This window comes from Aedes albopictus, chromosome 2, assembly GCF_035046485.1.
Source record: "Aedes albopictus strain Foshan chromosome 2, AalbF5, whole genome shotgun sequence".
Classification (NCBI taxonomy): domain Eukaryota; kingdom Metazoa; phylum Arthropoda; class Insecta; order Diptera; family Culicidae; genus Aedes; species Aedes albopictus.
In genome coordinates, this window is record NC_085137.1 from 10,871,251 (window position 1) to 10,889,143 (window position 17,893).

At 37.7% G+C, this 17,893-nt stretch overlaps 1 protein-coding gene across 7 annotated transcripts in view; it reads right to left on the minus strand.

Moving 5' to 3' along the window:
• The window catches only part of LOC109398299 (uncharacterized), a 44,449-nt gene extending 26,809 nt beyond the window's left edge, over nucleotides 1-17,640 (minus strand). For 3 of the 7 annotated variants that reach the window (XM_062849149.1, XM_062849146.1, XM_029864281.2), the window contains exons 1-3: nucleotides 17,475-17,640; nucleotides 17,237-17,363; nucleotides 5,420-6,449 (exon numbers count right to left, since the gene is read on the minus strand). In XM_062849149.1, coding sequence (XP_062705133.1) covers nucleotides 5,420-6,449; nucleotides 17,237-17,363; nucleotides 17,475-17,509 — 1,192 coding nt within the window. In that variant the 5' untranslated portion in view covers nucleotides 17,510-17,640. Of the gene's footprint in view, nucleotides 1-5,419; nucleotides 6,450-17,236; nucleotides 17,367-17,474 lie in introns of all 7 variants that reach the window. The other 4 variants (XM_062849148.1, XM_062849150.1, XM_062849151.1 and 1 more) reach the window with 3 other exon arrangements.
• Nucleotides 17,641-17,893: the final 253 nt, after the last annotated feature.

Sequence of the window (17,893 nt, forward strand, 5' to 3'; positions counted from 1 at the left end):
TTTTGCAATGGGGGTAAACAAATGTTTTCCATTAGTGCGACTCATACTTTTGATGAAGCACCATACAGCAGCGACTCATACAATTTAGAGCGCATACTATTCATGCGCTAATTTGCCTGCGTAATCGGGTATTGGTTGCATATACTTTGGATGTGGTTTGGCACATGGATATTTGTCATTAAGTATGAGGCAATTTTCCTGAGTGTACACTTGTGAAAAAAGTTATAACGTACAGATTGCCCGGTGATGCTTAACATTTTACCACAGAGAACAGACATCCAGGCTAGAACAAATTTCTTTCAGAAAGTTGTGTAAGGATTTGAATCCTTACTTGAGTAAGGATACAAACCAATACACGAGGAATTGCGCCACCAAACACCATATTGCCACAGTCAGTGGTGAACTGAAACATTTCAAGTGGTGAATTATATTAGTATGAGAAACTAACCGATCGCAGCGCCACGATGTTGCCATTTTAAATGGCCGTTAAATTCCTTACACATTTTTGGAACTGGGCTTGGATGTCTGTTCTCTGTGAATTAACATGTAAATGAATAACATCAATAATAAAATCTAAATTTATGGCCTAAGTTACCAGGCGAATAACTTTTTCCACAAGCGTCAGATCCCTTTGCGGTCTTCGGCAAAATTTTTCGACATATCCTAGGCTATACTTTATCGTCATTAGTGACATGGTGTTAGACAAAACAATTCAACTTATGAGTTAAACTTGAGTAACTTAAAAGAGTACGTAGCCGTTTAAATCTTAGATGGAAATCCTCAGTCGATCCGCCAAAAGATAATCTGATTTTTTTACAGAAATCGTTACAGCTGAAAAGTGGTTTCATTTAAATTGAAGTAAAATACGTGTGTTTGTAGCATCTTGCGGGTCATTTGGCCGAACGCCATTTGGCCGAATGCCGTTTGGCTGAAATGGTTATTTGGCCGAATGCCATTTGACTGAATGTCGTTTGGCCGAATGCCGTTTGGCCAAAAAATGAAAGAAGACCATGCCACTGTCCCCTTCCTCAGTATCACTCGAAAAAACAGCCTACGATTCAAAGAAGGAAGAATCTTTGATAAAATATAGGCAGTTTCAACGCAAACTAATCCCATAATATCAAAACTAGAATGAAAAGCCTATGATTAAAAAAAGGAAATATTTCTGATGATCATATTGGCAGTGAGAATGTCAAAAACTTCTTCCGATATTTTTTGATCATTCGACCAATCGACATTCGGTCAAACGACCCATTCGGCCAAACGGCGTTCGACCAAACGACATTCGGCCAAACGGCATTCAGTCAAATGGTCAAACACCAATTTAGACTAGTATTTTAATTTTGTTCTCTTCGTCATGTGGGGTTTTATGAAAACGATTGAACACAAAATTGACCTCAAATCTTTCCCAACCAAGCAGAATTTTACTGCTCATGACGAAGATGTCGATTATATGGTGTCTGGCCATTTGACCGAATGTGTCGTTTGGCCGAATGTCGATTGGTCGAATCATGATCAAAAAAAAAATCAGAAGAAGTTTTTGACATTCTCTCTGCCAATATGATCATCAGAAATCTAGTCAGAAATATTTCCTGCTTATAATCATAGGCTATTCTTTCTAGTTAAGCCATTCAGGGATCAGTTGGCTTCGAAAAAAGATTGTTCCTTCTTCGAGTCATAGTAAATTCATCATTCATTTTTCGGCCAAATGACCCGGAACCCGATGATACTACCCATGATCAAGATGTCATGCCGATAATACCCTTAATCACCCTATTTATATATATGCATTTTTAACATTACTAATATTAATAATACATTATTAAATGTAACACAAAATTATCCAAAACTTCAACATCGTTTCAAAATTCAAGATGCTAATTATAGCTTATTTAAATTTCCTGCAATTGACTTCAATATAAATATGTTTTGACGGAAAGTAACAACATAGCCGGCAATGAAATAAAAAAAAGTAATGGGATGCATATTTAAAATAGACCAGTTTACTAAAAAAATCACAAAATAAATGAAATCGCTATAACTTTTTTTCTCTTGTTTAAAATTATTAACAAACGTCAATCAAACGTTTTTTCAGAGCTAATTATATAAGTCATAAATGATCGAAGTTGGCTATCGGATAATCATGCCTTTTTAAAGAATATTTATTACTTCGTGCAGAAAAGCCCGATTTTTTTTCCAAATTTGGACCACTAAAATTTGAGAACATTTGATGCACTTTTCAAAAAGTTACAGCTATGTAGTTGAATTTTTTTTTGAAAAGTGAAAATTTTGCCTGTCTTGCCCCTGTATAAACAAATGTTTAAACCGGACATGTTGTATGCTGTCCCAATAAGATCGAGCTGTTGCAATGCAATACCAGACAGAAGTAACTTCAGAGGATACAGAATTTCTAAGATGATTTTGGAGTTACCTCCCTGGTATAGCACTAATGAGTTACATCAAATTTCCAAACCTTAGAACAAATGGCAATAAAAATCATTGTAAATGTTCGTCAAAAATCGTTGCAGTCTTCTATTGTTACGATTAGTTCTTTGTATAATTAGTTTGAGTTAAGTTAAGTAGCACTAGCGTAAGTTGAAAAAATGTATTCATGACACGCAGGCACACGAGCCTGCAAAAAACTTAACTGCTACAACAAGTTTAATGTAATATGTTATTAAAAAATATTGATAATAGCTTACATTTATTGTATAAAATTAGGATGATAGTATGTAACAATACACAGAACACCTAGTTTAAGTTGATGAATGTAAAAATCGAATGACATACCAATAAAGATTACTGAAAAAAATTTGAATGAAGATTTCAGTTTATATTGGTCATAACCATGTCTGCATTTATGACATGCCCTTAGCACAGTGGTATGATGTTGGGCCGTAGATCTGAAGATTATCTGTTCGAGATCGATTGGAGAACATTTTTTTTCTTTTCACCTATGGTTTGAGCCATCGTAATAGTGATTGTAATTGCAAAAAGTAATTTTAGACAGTGCAAAAGGTTTACTAGCAAAACATAATTCGTAACAAATATTTCTTAAAATAAATTTTAACGATTGCGCAGTTTCCGTGTCAACGGCGGTATACAATCTTCAATCAAGTTATAATAAAAATATTTATAATTTTGCAAATGCATCGATTTAATATCATATCACTCATGTGATACTTTTTCTTCTCCTTGGCTTGGTTCTATCTAAGAAAACCGGCATCTCAGCTCAGTATTTATTGTATGAGCACTTACTCAGTTACTAACTGAGAGCTCCACCTGCCAATGAACATTTTGCATGTGTATATCGTGTGGTAGGAACGAGAATACTCTATGTCCAAAGAAGTTAAGGAAGTTTCCTTTACGGAAAGTTCCTGAACCGAGCGGGAATCAAACCCGTCACCCTTAGCATGGTCATGCTGAATACCCAGACCCACGCTTTTACAACTGCGGCTATACACCCCCTATATCAGTCGTTTAAATTGAGCGAAGATAACTTAGGATGGATTTATAACAAAGTTTCTTGATACTGCTCAACAATTAGCTAATTACACTAGTTTACAAAATAAAACGAAAGTCGTGAACTCCTGTCAACGACCAAAATTTTTGAAGCACAATTTAATGCTGATTTCAAAACCGACCTTCAAAAAATTTAAAGTAGAACAGTTTTTGAGTTTTAGCTCAATATCGAGTTTTGCAACATGACGGGCTTGGTGGTCTAGTGGCTACCGCTTCTGATTCGTATGCAGAAGGTCATGGGTTCAATCCCTGGCCCGTCCTTTTCATCCTACTTTGTATCTTTCTATCCACTTTCTCTCGCTCTCTCTCTTCTCTACATATACAACTCATATATATTCATATGTTCATAGCCATCGCTAGAACCAGACACGAATTGAAAAAAGTCGTTTCCCTCCCTTCCAACTTCCACTCACAGCACAGTGTATATATAAGTTATGCAACCAAAGCGTGCTGTGCCGCTTGACCTTATTCACCTTATTCACCACACAATCTATCACGAACACTATAAATAACCCCCAATCCATGGATCGCATCACCGACCCAACGGTAACTCCCAGATCTCCCATCCTTTCCATCTAACAAATACCCCAGTCCGTGCTGATTGTGGGGACGCAGAGTGCTCTCGGTCTCTAGTAGCAACAACCAGTACACTCTAACATTCCTTTCCCTTCCCAGCTGACTATAAGGACTTGGCCGGCGCCGTTATTGATCAAATATGCATGAGCTGCTAAAATTGCACTTTGAGAATAAGTGGAATGTCCCAGCCCCTTATTCAGTTGGATCTCAGTGCAACTGGTACCAGTTCAGATCAATCACGGAGGAGCAACCATTGACATGTATAGTCAGAATTGATCGTTGATCGTTGATCGTTTAGCTCAATATCGAGTTTTGCAACATTTCAAAATATGTAATTTACTAAAATTCAAATATATTGCGTTTTGTTCAACCAATTTTAAATATTTTCCATAAATTAAAAGCTGAATACAATACCATTCGATCATCTGAATACAGGTTTTGCGTCAGATTGATGAAATTCAAGATATTGGCGAGTTTTAGGGATGATCTCCTTAAATTTTAGCAAAATTTCCAAAAGTTTTTTGAAGAAATGTATTTTTTTCAATAAGAAAAACACGATTTAAAAACTCTTTCTCGACGTTTATTTGACATATCATATGTAGGCGAGATACAGTAAAAATTTCAGCTCAATCGGAGCATTGATTACGGAGAATGATATATTTGAAGTGAGCGACTTTGCTTAAAAATATAACGAAAATCGTTTTAAAATCATCACCCTTGTATGGAAAGTCGAAAAAAAATCCGCTCCACTGTAATTTTTATCTTTCGCGTTTTCGAACTCAGGGCATGATTCTACACCAAAAATGATCATCAGCTTACCGAGTTCAAAAATGCTGTAAACTAGTGTTACCTAGTAACAACTTTTTTTTTTATTATGTATATCAACAAACATATGTGTTGGTTAAATTTGCCTAAATTCATTATGATGATAATTAGTTAGACGATTGAGCGAATGAAACTTTGCAGTTTCAGATGCTTCAGAAATGGATTATTGACTGCACCGCCGTATGTAAAAAAATAAAAAAAAACATGAATTTCCATACTTAAGTGTCTACCTAAAACCATTTTACTCAGAGATGCTTATTGCTCAAGAATTTTAAGAGAAATGCTGTGAATCTTAATAAAAAAAATCTTTAGGGAAGTCCTGGAATACATCTGAAGTAATTCTTGAAGATATTTTGCTGTTTTTGTGAGTGTAACAAAACAGATGGAAAATAGAGAGACATGCTTACAAACACATTATTTTTACAGTCAATGATCACAGGAACACCGTGTAGATTAACTTTAATACACCATGATAAACACAAAAACACCAACTCACCTGGATCGCTGTTCGGTGCGGTTTTCTCCGGCTCGTCGTACTTGAACATCAGATTGTTGTTCCACAAATCGCCGTGGTTGAAGACGTTCCGGTACTCTGTCGACGGTCGGGCAAAGTCGTAAATTCTCCTAATCACCTCCGGAAACTTTCCGAGGATGTAGTCCAGCTTGTCGGAGTTTTTGTATTTGTCGATGCGCTTTATGAGCTCGCACAGCGCTTTGATGGCATTGTCGAGGTTCGTTTTGCGGACGTACGTCTCGTCATCGATGTAGACGTTCTCGTTCAAATGTCCCGAATAGAGCTTCGCGATGGGCTGTTTGGTTCGTTCTTCCAGCACCAGGGAAGCAGCATGCAATTTGGCTACGGTTTTGAGGGCCACTTCCAAGTGGGCAAAATCTAACAAACTCTTATTGTTCTCTAACATACGGTAACCTTCGGCCTTAAGGTTCTCAAAGACGAGCAACTTTTCGTCCTTTGTGAGATAGGCTCTGGGCGCGAAAGGTTTTGTCCCTATCGTAACGTCCTGAAGTCTCGGAATAAGATGGGTGTAAAGTTGAATTTCTTTCCTGAAACAACCCATTTCCCGCACGTAGTCCGCCAATTTGGGCACCTGCTCTGGTAGAATTTTCAAAAAGAAACTGAGATATTCTTCCTCCGCGTATTCTTCCTCTTCTGCCGAATAATGCACCATTTTTTCGCGCAATACCACATTCAGGAAGTAATGATCCCCAAGATACCCAATCGGTTCTTCGCTCAATCGCTTCACATGATACGATAGCACACGGAATTTTGCGTTATACTTGTCACGTTTCTCCTGGAGATAGCGCTTCACAATCAGCTCGACGTCGTCCTCGGTTAGACCGAGCGCGGCGGGATCCACCATGGTTGCAATTGACCTACCAACAACAACGGCGACGGATGATAACGGCGGCGACCACGGGTTACCACGGGTGACGGAACGTGCTTCGAGCGCGGAAGCTGCCGCTGAACTGATAACGAGATGCCTCGGAGCTGCACCTTTTGGATAAGTCTGCAATGGGAAATATGCCTGTTTGAGATGTGGTGCGATTGCGGTTGCGGTTGATAAGATATCGGAATCAGCGGCGTCACTGCTGCGCAGGGGCGGGTGCGTTGGATACAGTAGCGATATGGGAGAGCTGGAATTTATTGAAGTGGTTTAGAAAATAGATTGATTATCTTTATAGCACCAATAAATCTTTAAGAGAGTCTATTATCGTGCCGCAAAGTTACTACGCTGAACGATGATAGCACTATTTAAAAGTCAAGTCATTGCACTGACAAAATTTACTTCCATAATTTTTAACTTCCAACAGAGTGGACAACACTCTGGAAACATAAGAGAGAAACTAATTGATATATAAGTAAAAAGAAAATCGGAAGTCGAGTCAAGTACAAGACACTGAAGACGACCTTACAGTTGAGGTCGAAATACGTATCTGTCAAAGGATGCAAATTCTTAGTGGAATTCAAAGGAACAGTACTTAACGCGATTTTCTTTTTACTTACAGATATACCCCTAACAAGCCCAGGTTAATCAATATAATTGATATATGTTTGAAATTTACAGTGGTGAAAATAAGTTCATTTCAAGACACATTCAATACATTTTCAAGTCAAGTATAAGCGTTGCGTGGTAACGGAGTAGTTCGTGGATAGCTTACTGAATGTTGTCATGTTAAAAACTATAATAATCTTATTACAATTATTTACGGAATTTGATTGGGAAATAACAGCTATCAAATCAGAGGTTGAAGTAAAAAAGACATGAAAACTTCCATTGCCGACCATGGTCGTGTCGATTTTTGCAAAATTACGATTACTCAACACCGCACAATCACAAATGGTTGCAAATGGACCCAAATGAAACCCTGAAAAATAATAAAATTAAATCTACAAAATCGGTAAGCTATTTCGCACTTGACTTGAAGTTTTATATGAGAAACTCAATTTTCTCGTACAGGGAAAGTATTGTGCATCCTAGCTTAATCACTCAGATCCTGCTGATCTGAATCAGCCGCCATCAGATTGCGCCCGTTTGATTTGTAAACGGCGGCTGACAGCTCCACCCGGCGGCTGCAAAACAGTTTTAGCCAAGATACACACCGTGTACAAATCATACGTGCGCGGTCTGGCGCGATCTGAGGCTGCGCGTTTCGAACGCAGCTTGCTGAGAATCTAAGATAAGCGCGACAATAAACTTTTCAAACTCTTGCAGAAAAAGGTACTTTTTTGCTCTAAAAATACCCTGCTGAAGATTAAAGACATACAAAGAATACAATTTTTGTAAGATTACAGTTTTCTAGTTGCACTTAAGAGAGTTCTTAAATTTCGAAACAATGAACATATTATGCGTAAGGTAGTAAGCGAGTATCACATTGGCCATCACTAGCGTGCGCCGGGTCCGAAAAGAAGTAACTGGTCAAAATTTCAGTCAAATCCAATAAAATTAAAAGGTGCATCAAATCAATTTTGTGTTTTTCGACTATTTTTGAACTTCAAAATATCATAACTTCACTAAAACTTGTCAAAAATTTATTCTTTCGGCAGAAATTGAAAGCTATACTTGTTTTCTACACACGGTGCTCCCCAGATCGTTATTATAAAATAAAAATCTCCATCCAATCGGTGCCCATCATTCGTTTTCTATGGCTATCCTGCATGTCTGGTCAAAATTTGAAAAAAATCGTAGGGCCCATTTTTGAGTTACGCCCTTTTAAAAGGGCGTAAAGCCCAATATTCAAAGAAAAAATCGAAATATTTAGTACTTAACCATTTTTTAACGATTTTGATGAAATATTTTCTTGAAGAATTGTGTTGCATTGAGTGTTAGATTTGTTTAGCATAGTTTTTTGTTGAAATAATTGAAGTAAATATGACGTTTTTGTGAGTTGACATAAATAAAAGTGTATTTATATGAAAATATTTCAATAATATTTGTAACTTCTCAGGTTCAAATACGGTAAGAAAACGTGAATGTATATAAACAAAAAAAATAAAGTAAATGAAAGGAAAGCTCTTAAAAAGAGAAATTTAGCATAACATGTGAAAAGGGCCTAAGTGCTTTTTGTAAACAAACACGTTTCGATCGCTGTAGGGCCCAACTGTACTTACGAATATCTGCACCCTTTACCGATAGCCCGAAGATTGCACTTTCTGAAACATGTTTGTTTACAAAAAGCACTCAGGCCCTTTTCACATGTTATGCTAGAAACTATATAATGTGTGTTTGAATAAATGGAAGAAGAGCTGTTGTTTTAAGCTCATACTAGTTTTATTCGCACAAGACAAAAAAAAAACTAATCAATTCTGTATGAAATCATGAACACCAATATGTGATGATTTAAAAATTTTTAATGATAATTACATCTAATCAGATATGTATTTATTGTATTTGAAAACGTAATATTTTGAATAAGAATGTAATGTATTACAAAAAATATACACTGAATGCCGCTTTACGGTAATAAAGACCACAAAAATGTGTTTAAATTTACTATCGGTTCCGAACCCAATTACGCGCTATTCGTACGGGCGGTTGCACAGGTGCTGCGGTGGAAAGAGACTTTCGCTCACTGTTGAAAACAACTCAAGGCTACTCGACTATGTTTTAACAAAATAGCAAGGTTGGATTTAAGTACTATGATACCTTACGTAGATTATGGACAGCGCCTAAGTTGAAAAAAATGAGATATAAACAGACTTGCCTCGGCATTATCGTTTTTCTAAGTCTCTTCAATTGCATCTCATGTCCACATAGTTTTTAAAAAATAAGACAACACGCTGCCAGGAAGCGTTTGTGGTGTGATAATCATGTTTTCCAACAGTAAATTTACACACATTTTTGTAGTCTTTATCACCGTAAAGCGGCATTCAGTGTAGGTATTATTATTTATAATACACTACATTCTTATTCAAAAAACAAGGTTTTCAAATACAATACATATCTGATAAGATGAAATTATTTTTAAAAATTTATAAATGTTCATGATTTTATACAGAATTGATTCGTTTTTTTTTTGTCTTGTGCGATAAAAACTAGTATGTAAAGGGCTTAAAACAACAGCTCTTCTTCCATTAATTCAAACACACATTATATCGTTTCTAGCATAACATGTGAAAAGGGCCTAAGTGCATTTTGTAAACATGTTTCACATTGGCGTAGCTAGCTTTTTCTTTCACTCACTCACTCTCCTAAATAACCTCGAGAAAGAGAAGGATGAAAAAGGGAGCACAGGCCCCCTCTTGCATCCCGCTCTTTCTCATGTTTATTTAGGAGAGTGAGTAACAAAAAAGAAAAAGCTAGCTACGCCAATGATATTCCCGAAAGTGCAATCTTCGGGCTATCGGTAAAGGGTGCAGATATTCGTGGATACAGTTGGGCCCTACAGCGATCGAAACGTGTTTGTTTACAAAAAGCACTTAGGCCCTTTTCACATGTTATGCTAAATTTCTCTTTTAACGAGCTTTCCTTTCTTTTACTTTATTTTTTTGTTTATATACATTCACGTTTTTCTTACCGTGTTTGAACCTGAGAAGTTACAAATATTATTGAAACATTTTCATATAAATACACTTTTATTTATGTCAACTCACAAAATCGTCATATTTTCTTCAATTATTACAACACAAACTATGCAAAACAAATCTAATACTCAATGCATTACAATTCTTCAAGAAAATATTTCATCAAAATCGTTAAAAAATGGTTGAGTATTAAATATTTCGATTTTATCTTTGAATATTGGGCTTTACGCCCTTTAAAAGGGCGTAACTCAAAAATAAGCCCTACGATTTTTTCCAAATTTTGTCCAGACATGCAGGATAGCCATAGAAAACGAACGGTGGGCACCGATTGGATGGAGATTTTTATTTTATAATAACGGTCTGGGGAGCACCGTGTACAAGTTCTCCGAACAACGTATGCCAATAAAATTGTAGGAAAAATGTGTAATTATCACATTTGTAATCAGAAAAACCTTAAAAAGTTGATTTTTTGATAGATTTTGTTCTGGAACACCCTAATATACGTAATAAGTTGGATTTTTCAAAACGTCATCAAATTCTCCAATATTTTTTGGTTATTTGCTTCTTTGACACCAATGCTGCAGGAGTTGAGCAAAAATTACTAAAATTCGTGACAGCCAAATGTGGCCTAAAAACTAGCTTTTCGGGTGCAATCACGCTTTGGGGCGCAAAAAGTGGCATCGCGTCAGCACTGATATGATAGCCAACACCTGTCATCGCGCTTGTTTGTTATCACCCGTGGTAAGGGGTAGCCAAGGCAAACTACAAGGAAGCAAAGCTACTACGTTCAGTACCTACAATTTCGCGCCACAGCGTGATTGCCTCCAAAAAGCTAGTTGTTAGAGGTTGTTAGGTCACATTTGGCTTTCCCGAATTTTAATATTTTTTGCTCAACTCCTACAGCATTTGGTGTCAAAGAAGCAAATAACCAAAAAACATGAGAGAATATGATGCCGTTTTAAAATATCAAACTTATTACGTATATTAGGGTGTTCCAGAACGAAATCTATCAAAAAATCCATTTTTTAAGGTTTTTCTGATTACAAATGTGATAATTAAACATGTTTCCTTCAATTTCATTGGGACACGTTGTTCGGAGAAGTTGTAGCAAACAAGTCTCTCCCTCTCTTCTTGGCGTAACGTCCTCACTGGGACAAAGCCTGCTTCTCAGCTTAGTGTTCTATGAGCACTTCCACAGTTATTAACTGAGAGCTTCCTCTGCCAATGACCATTTTGCATGTGTATATCGTGTGGCAGGCACGAAGATACTCTATGCCCAAGGAAGTCAAGGAAATTTCCTTTACGAAAAGATCCTGGACCGACCGGGAATCGAACCCGTCACCCTCAGCATGGTCATGCTGAATACCCGTGCGTTTACCGCCTCGGCTATATGGGCCCTTTGTAGCAAACAAGTACAGCTTTCAATTTCTGCCGAAAGAATTATTTTTTGACAAGTTTTAGTGTAGTCATGATTTTTTGAAGTTCAAAAATAGTCAAAAAACACAAAATTGATTTGATCACAGATAACAGATGTTTATGCTAGTACAAATTTTTCGCAGAATCCTGTGTAAATGTTCAAAACGATATACGTTGGCTCACTACCGCCATCTACTCAACTGATTGCGGCATTACATCTAACTTGAATGCAAGAATAGTTCAAAGTTCCAGTTTCATTCAAGATCGAATACAATCTTGAATGTAAAATTGCGTAGTGCATGCAATCTTGAAAGCGATCACTGACTATCGATCACTGCGCCATCTCTAAATGATTGCCACTTGAGTTTCAGCTGCTCGTTACATACGAAATGGCTGTTGAGCATTTTTACACACATTGCCAATATAAGCATAAACGTCTGTTATCTGTGATTTGATGCACCTCTTAATTTCAATGGATTTGGCTGAAATTTTGACCAGTTACTTCTTTTAGGATGCCAATCAAAATATGGGGGTGGACTTGAGAATCAGAGAACATTTTTGAAAAGGTGGACAGGCCTAAATTGGTGCTCTATATCATCATGGTGCAAAATTAAATAATGGTGTTACACGCAATATGAATTCCTAAGAAGGGGTTTTAACATGCTGTGGTGTTAACATCGCCAAGTACTTCATAATCGGATTCTGGAGAAGGCTTCGGATGGTGATGATTTCAAGACAATGCGAAACTTTAGTATGAAGTCATTATGTTGACTCTAATAAAATTTTATAAAAGTGTTAAGCACAATATCGAGAAAATGATCAATTATTAAAAAAAAATAATGTCGTTCAATCTTGGACAATTAGTGATGCTAGAATTGGAGAAGACTCCATAGATTGAGTCAGAATTCCTAGATAAAAAATTTCGATCGGAATCCTTGTTGCAGAGACTTCTCCAAGGATTATGGCATGATTTGCTCCAGTAGTTCACCTAAAAATTCTTCCAGGAATTCCTCCAGAAATTCCCCCAAGACGCCTGCAGGATTTTTTTCCAGGAATTCCTCCACGGATTCCTCCAGAAAATCCTAAAGGAATTTCTCCCGGAACTCTTCCAAGAAATCCTGCAGGAATTCGCCGAGGAACTTCCACGGATTCCTCCTGGAATTTCTCCAGGATTTTCTGCAGGAACTTCTCCAAGGATTCATTGAAATTCCTAAAAAAAAAGGATTCTTCAGAAATTCCTAAAAAATCCTGGAAAAATTCCTCCAGAAATCCCTACAATAATTCCTTCAGAAATTCCTCGAGGAGTTCCTTCAGGCATTCCTTCCGGAAATTTCTCCAGGAAGCCTCATATATTCGTCCAGAAATTCCTCAAACAATTCCTCCAGGAATTCCTCCAGAAATTTCTTCTGGAAAAAATCCTCTAGGAATGTCTGCCAGAATTCCCTAAATATTTCCTCCAGGAATTCGTCTAGGAATTGCTCCACGGATTCCTCCTGAAAATCCTAAAAGAATTTTCACAGATGTCTTCCAAAAATTCCTCCAGAAAGTTATCAGGAAATTCTCAAGGAATTTCTACAGGAATTTCTCCAGGGATTCATTCATGAATTTCTTCAGAAAATCCTTCTAAAATTCCACAAATTCCTACAAAAATTCCTTCTCCAAATTACTCCAGAATTTTTTCCAGTAATTCCTCTAGAAAATCTCAAAAGAATTTTACACGGATGACTTCTAAAAATTCCTCCTGGAATTCCTCCAGAAAATTATCCAAGAAATTCTCAAGGAATTTCTTCAGGAATTCTTCTAGGGATTAATCCATAAATTTCTTCTGAAAATCCTTCCAAAATTCCTCCAGAAATTACCCCAGAAAATCTTTCAGAAATTTCTCAAGGTAGAACGCCAGAAAATCCACCAGAAAATCCTCCTCGAATTCCTCCAGGGGTGTCTCCAGAAAATCCTCTAGGATTTTTTTTTTGAATTTTTCCTCCAGAGAATCCTCAAGGAATGTCTCCCGGAACTCTTCCAGGAATTCCGCGAGGATTTCCTCCATGAATTCCTCCAGGATTTTCTGCGGGATTATTTCCACGAATTTCTTCAGGAATTCCTCCAGGGATTCATAAATGATTTTTTTTTTCAGAAATTCCTCAAAAAATTCCTCCAGATATTTCTCCAGGAACTCCTTCGGAAATTCGAGGAGTTCCATTAGACATTCCACCAGAAATTTCTCCAGGAAGCCTGATATATATTTCACCAGAAATTTCTCAAATAATTGCTCCAGTAAATACTCCAAGAATTTCCCCAAAGATCCCACCTGGAATTTCTTTTAGGAACAATCCTCTGGGAATGTCTGCCAGAATTCCCCCCATATTGCCAGTAATTGCTCCACGTATTCCTGCAGATAATCCAAAAGGAATTTCTCACGGATGTCTTCCAGGAATTCCTCGAGAAATTCCTACAAGGATTCCTCCATGGATTTCTCCAGGAAATTCTCAAGGAATTTCTTCAGAAATTCCACCAAGGATTCATCCATGAATTTCTTCGAAAATTCCTAAAAAAAATCCTCCAGGAATTATTTCAGAAATATCTCGAGGAAGAACTCTAGAAATTTCTCCAGGAATTCATCTAGCAATTCTTCCAGGGATTCCTCCAGAAAACCCTCAGGGAATTTCCGCAAGAATTCCGTGGGAATATCTCCCGGAACTCTTCCAAGAATTCCTCGAGGAATTCCGCGAGCAGTTTGTCCAGGGAATCCTCCACGGATTCCTCCAGGAATTTCTTCAGGTTTTTTTAAGTATTCCTTCATTGATACATTAAACATTTTTTTTCAGAAATTCCTCAAAAAATTCCTTCAGGTATTCCTTTAAAAACTCCTCGAGGAGTTCCTTCAGACATTCCTACAGAAACTTCGCCATGATGCCTCCAGAGATTTTTTCCTGGAATTCCTTCACGGAATCCTCCAGAAAATCCTAAAGAAATTTTTCCCGGGACTCTAAAGGAACGTTCAAAAATTACGTCCAACATTTTGAGGGGAGGGGGGGGGGTTTCTAAGAAAGTGTGACAGTACGTGTATTAGGTATATGAAAATAGCGTGACAGAGGGGGAGGGGGGGTCTAGAAATCCCGAAAAACGATGGACGTAATAAATGAATCTTCCCCTACCAGGAGAATTCAAATGTGAATTAAATTCTTAGATGACGCGTAAGATGGTGCTTAGATGTTTCTGTGAACATCATGGTGGTGCATGGAATGCAAAGGAGCTGCATCTGTATAGTGAATTAGTATAACCATGATTCTGTTATACTCAACATATTGCATATGAAGACGCACGAATTGCAAAATTGGTGCAGGAAACTAAATGTGGCACAGAAATCAACATGGTCTCGGTACATGGAATGCTATTTTGTATACGAAATGCTAAAATGGTGCATGGAATTGATATGTGTGCATAAAATGCCTAGATGATATAGTGAATACCAAAATGGTGTATGGAAAGGTTTACAGAAGGCGCATGATGCTAGGTGATGCATTAGTTGTCACCGTCATTCAAAGATTATCAACATGTTGCACGGTTAGGTGCACTAATTGCAAAAATGGTGCATAGAATACAGAAAAAAGTATTTTAGGTGATGCTCACGCCATAATGATGCATTCGATGCCTAGATGATATGATAAACGCTGAAATGGTGCTTGAAAAGCTATGATGGTGCATGAAATTTCATGATGGTGCATATCAGTATGATATATTAGATATTCAATTGGTTAGAAGACATTGCGTTAATCAGCATAATGCGTGGATACCTAGATGATTCTTTGGACACCATAATGGTGCATTGAAAGCTTTAAAGAAGGCGCATGGTGTTAGTGTGCTGTTAGTCGTCACCGTTATTTAGTGATAGTCGATATTTTGTATGGCTAGGTGCACGAATTGCTAAAATGGTGCTCAGAATTCAATGTGGTGCCAAAGTCACCATGGTTCACGTACATGGAATAGTTTTGGAATACGAAATGCCAAAATGGTGCATGTTATGCAAATGTGGTGCTGACATCACTAATTAGTTACAAGATGGTGCGTGAGATCAGCCTACATGATTCTGAGAACATCATGGTTATGCATGAAGAAATTGTACGTGTCATTGGTGTATTAGTTGCCACCATGATTCAGTGATCCTCAACATTGCGTGATTGAAAAATGGTGCATAGAATTTAATGTGGTATGGAAGCCAGCATGGATCAGGTACATGGAATACAATTTGGTGTACGATATGGCACAATGAAGCCTGTAAAATTCAAATGTGAATTGAATGCTTAGATTATATATGTGATGCTCAGATGGTGCATGCAACTTGAAGAAGCTGCATGATGTCAGTATACTGCATATGATGGCAATATAATTCAATTACTCTCAATATGGTGCATAAGATGTATTTTTTTATAAAATGGGGGGGGTTCTACAGCAGGTAGAATATTTTTATTGTGAAGAAATAATGAATTGTAACCTGTGTGTTTTTTAGGGCTGGCAGAAATGGTACGGGGCGAAATGGACCCCCATCGGGGCATAATGGACACCCCTGCATATTTTATGATAATTCTTTGATGACATCAACCAGTTAAGTAATTTGCCTACGGAGATCAATACCACAGATAGAAAACTCCATCTTAGACGAGTTTACATAACATCAAAGTTAATTAAATAAACTTTACGCTAAAATAATCGGATTTATTTTTTTCCAAACTCTCTAAAACGCCTAACAGTGTGCAATGCGCGTGCATCCATTCGTAATTGCTAGTGTTCATTTCGCCCCTGGTCGATGTCATCAAATTTAAAATTAAAATTGGTATTTTGAGTAAATTCTGATCAAGATTAAAATGGTTCATCCATTGCTAAATCTGCGTATACATGTAGATAGAGTAACAATTCACTTGTTTTAATGGTGGACACTTATACACTCGTTATACCTTATTTGCTGCCGCTTCGAAATTATAAGAATTTCACCATATGAAAAACGTATTTCAATTACAATGATATTTTGATTATTTTTGAGGAATATAAATGGGACTTTTGAAAATTAGAACAATGACTTGTTCCTTTACACTTACGCATTAAAAGTTTAACATAAAAGTCAACGGATTTGGAAAAAAAACAGGGGTGTCCATTTCGCCCCGGGTGTCCATTATGCCCCTATCTCCCCTAAAAAATACAAATAAAAGTTTTTGCGTAGCTTAATTCATGGACGTCCCCTTATTGGGATTTCTGGCTACGCCACTGACTGCTTAAAAAAATAATAACAATAGTATAAATTTTACATATACGTTTTTGAATGCTGAATAAATGTGTTTTCGTGATTCGATTATCCGGAGTGAAATAAAAATCGACACTCCGGACAAAGCAATAAAGAAGTCGCGGCCATTGTTCCATTGGGTGGATTGTCGCAACAAATGCAGGTTGCGACATTGTCATTATTGTTGCGCAACGGTTGAATTTTGATTTAGTGACTCCGGATAATCGAGTCCGACCTGTTCTACAAATTCTTATTACCAAAAGTCTGGCTCCTTTAAAGTTCAAGCATCTTTTAAAGCCCCTCAACCCTTCATCTATCAGCACGGGTCGCCTGGGTTTAAATTCCCTGTGTGTAGGACTTTTACATTCGAAATAGATGCTATTCTAAGGCGTGAGAATGTGAGAAAACGTATTAGCATTCTCAAATACAATAGAAATAGTCAAAGTTTTCTGAAACATTAAGCAAAAAATTTGAGTAATTGAGAAGAAAGAAAGTTAAAATCAGGTAGATATTAAGCTGGATCATTTTACCCCAATGACGCGTATTAAACCGAGTCCCCATACCTAATGCTTCATACTCACACTTGAACGGGTTCGACGCCAGTAATGCCTAGCCAAGACGCGAACACTCACCGCTGGAACTGTACAAAGCGCCTTGCCGAATCTGTCATTGCCTCGTACGGGTAAACCTGGAATCGAAGCAACCTTGCTACTAATACATGTTAACAGGAGGAGAACACTCTGTTTGACAGCTGACTGATAACAATAATGCCACCGATGCGATACTTGTGACATAATTGCACTCTTTGCTAGTACTCACCCCAGAAACGATGATGACCTACGCAGAAGGCTCATAGCAGGAGTATCACATGCGAATGGCCATGCATTTGCTATCACAGAACAGTGGCGATTGATACAACTGACGTAACACCAATCAATATCACAGCCCAGCCCGGGGACTCCCAATGCAACAGCAGCACTAGCAGCCTGAAACGAAGTAACCCTTGGATGAACTGACTCAGTAGGCGCTACCCGTATATTACTCAGCAACCAACACGTTGCCCCTCGTTATTTACCTTCCTTGCACGCAATCGATTGGAGAGAGCCCTGGTTAGCTCTCTCTTCCGACCCCCGCCCGAACGGCACGTGTGCAACTGCAATAATTCCACAACAAAAACCGCGAAATGGCGAAGCGCGATTTTGCGATAGTCGCGATGGTCGCGATCTGCTGAATGACAG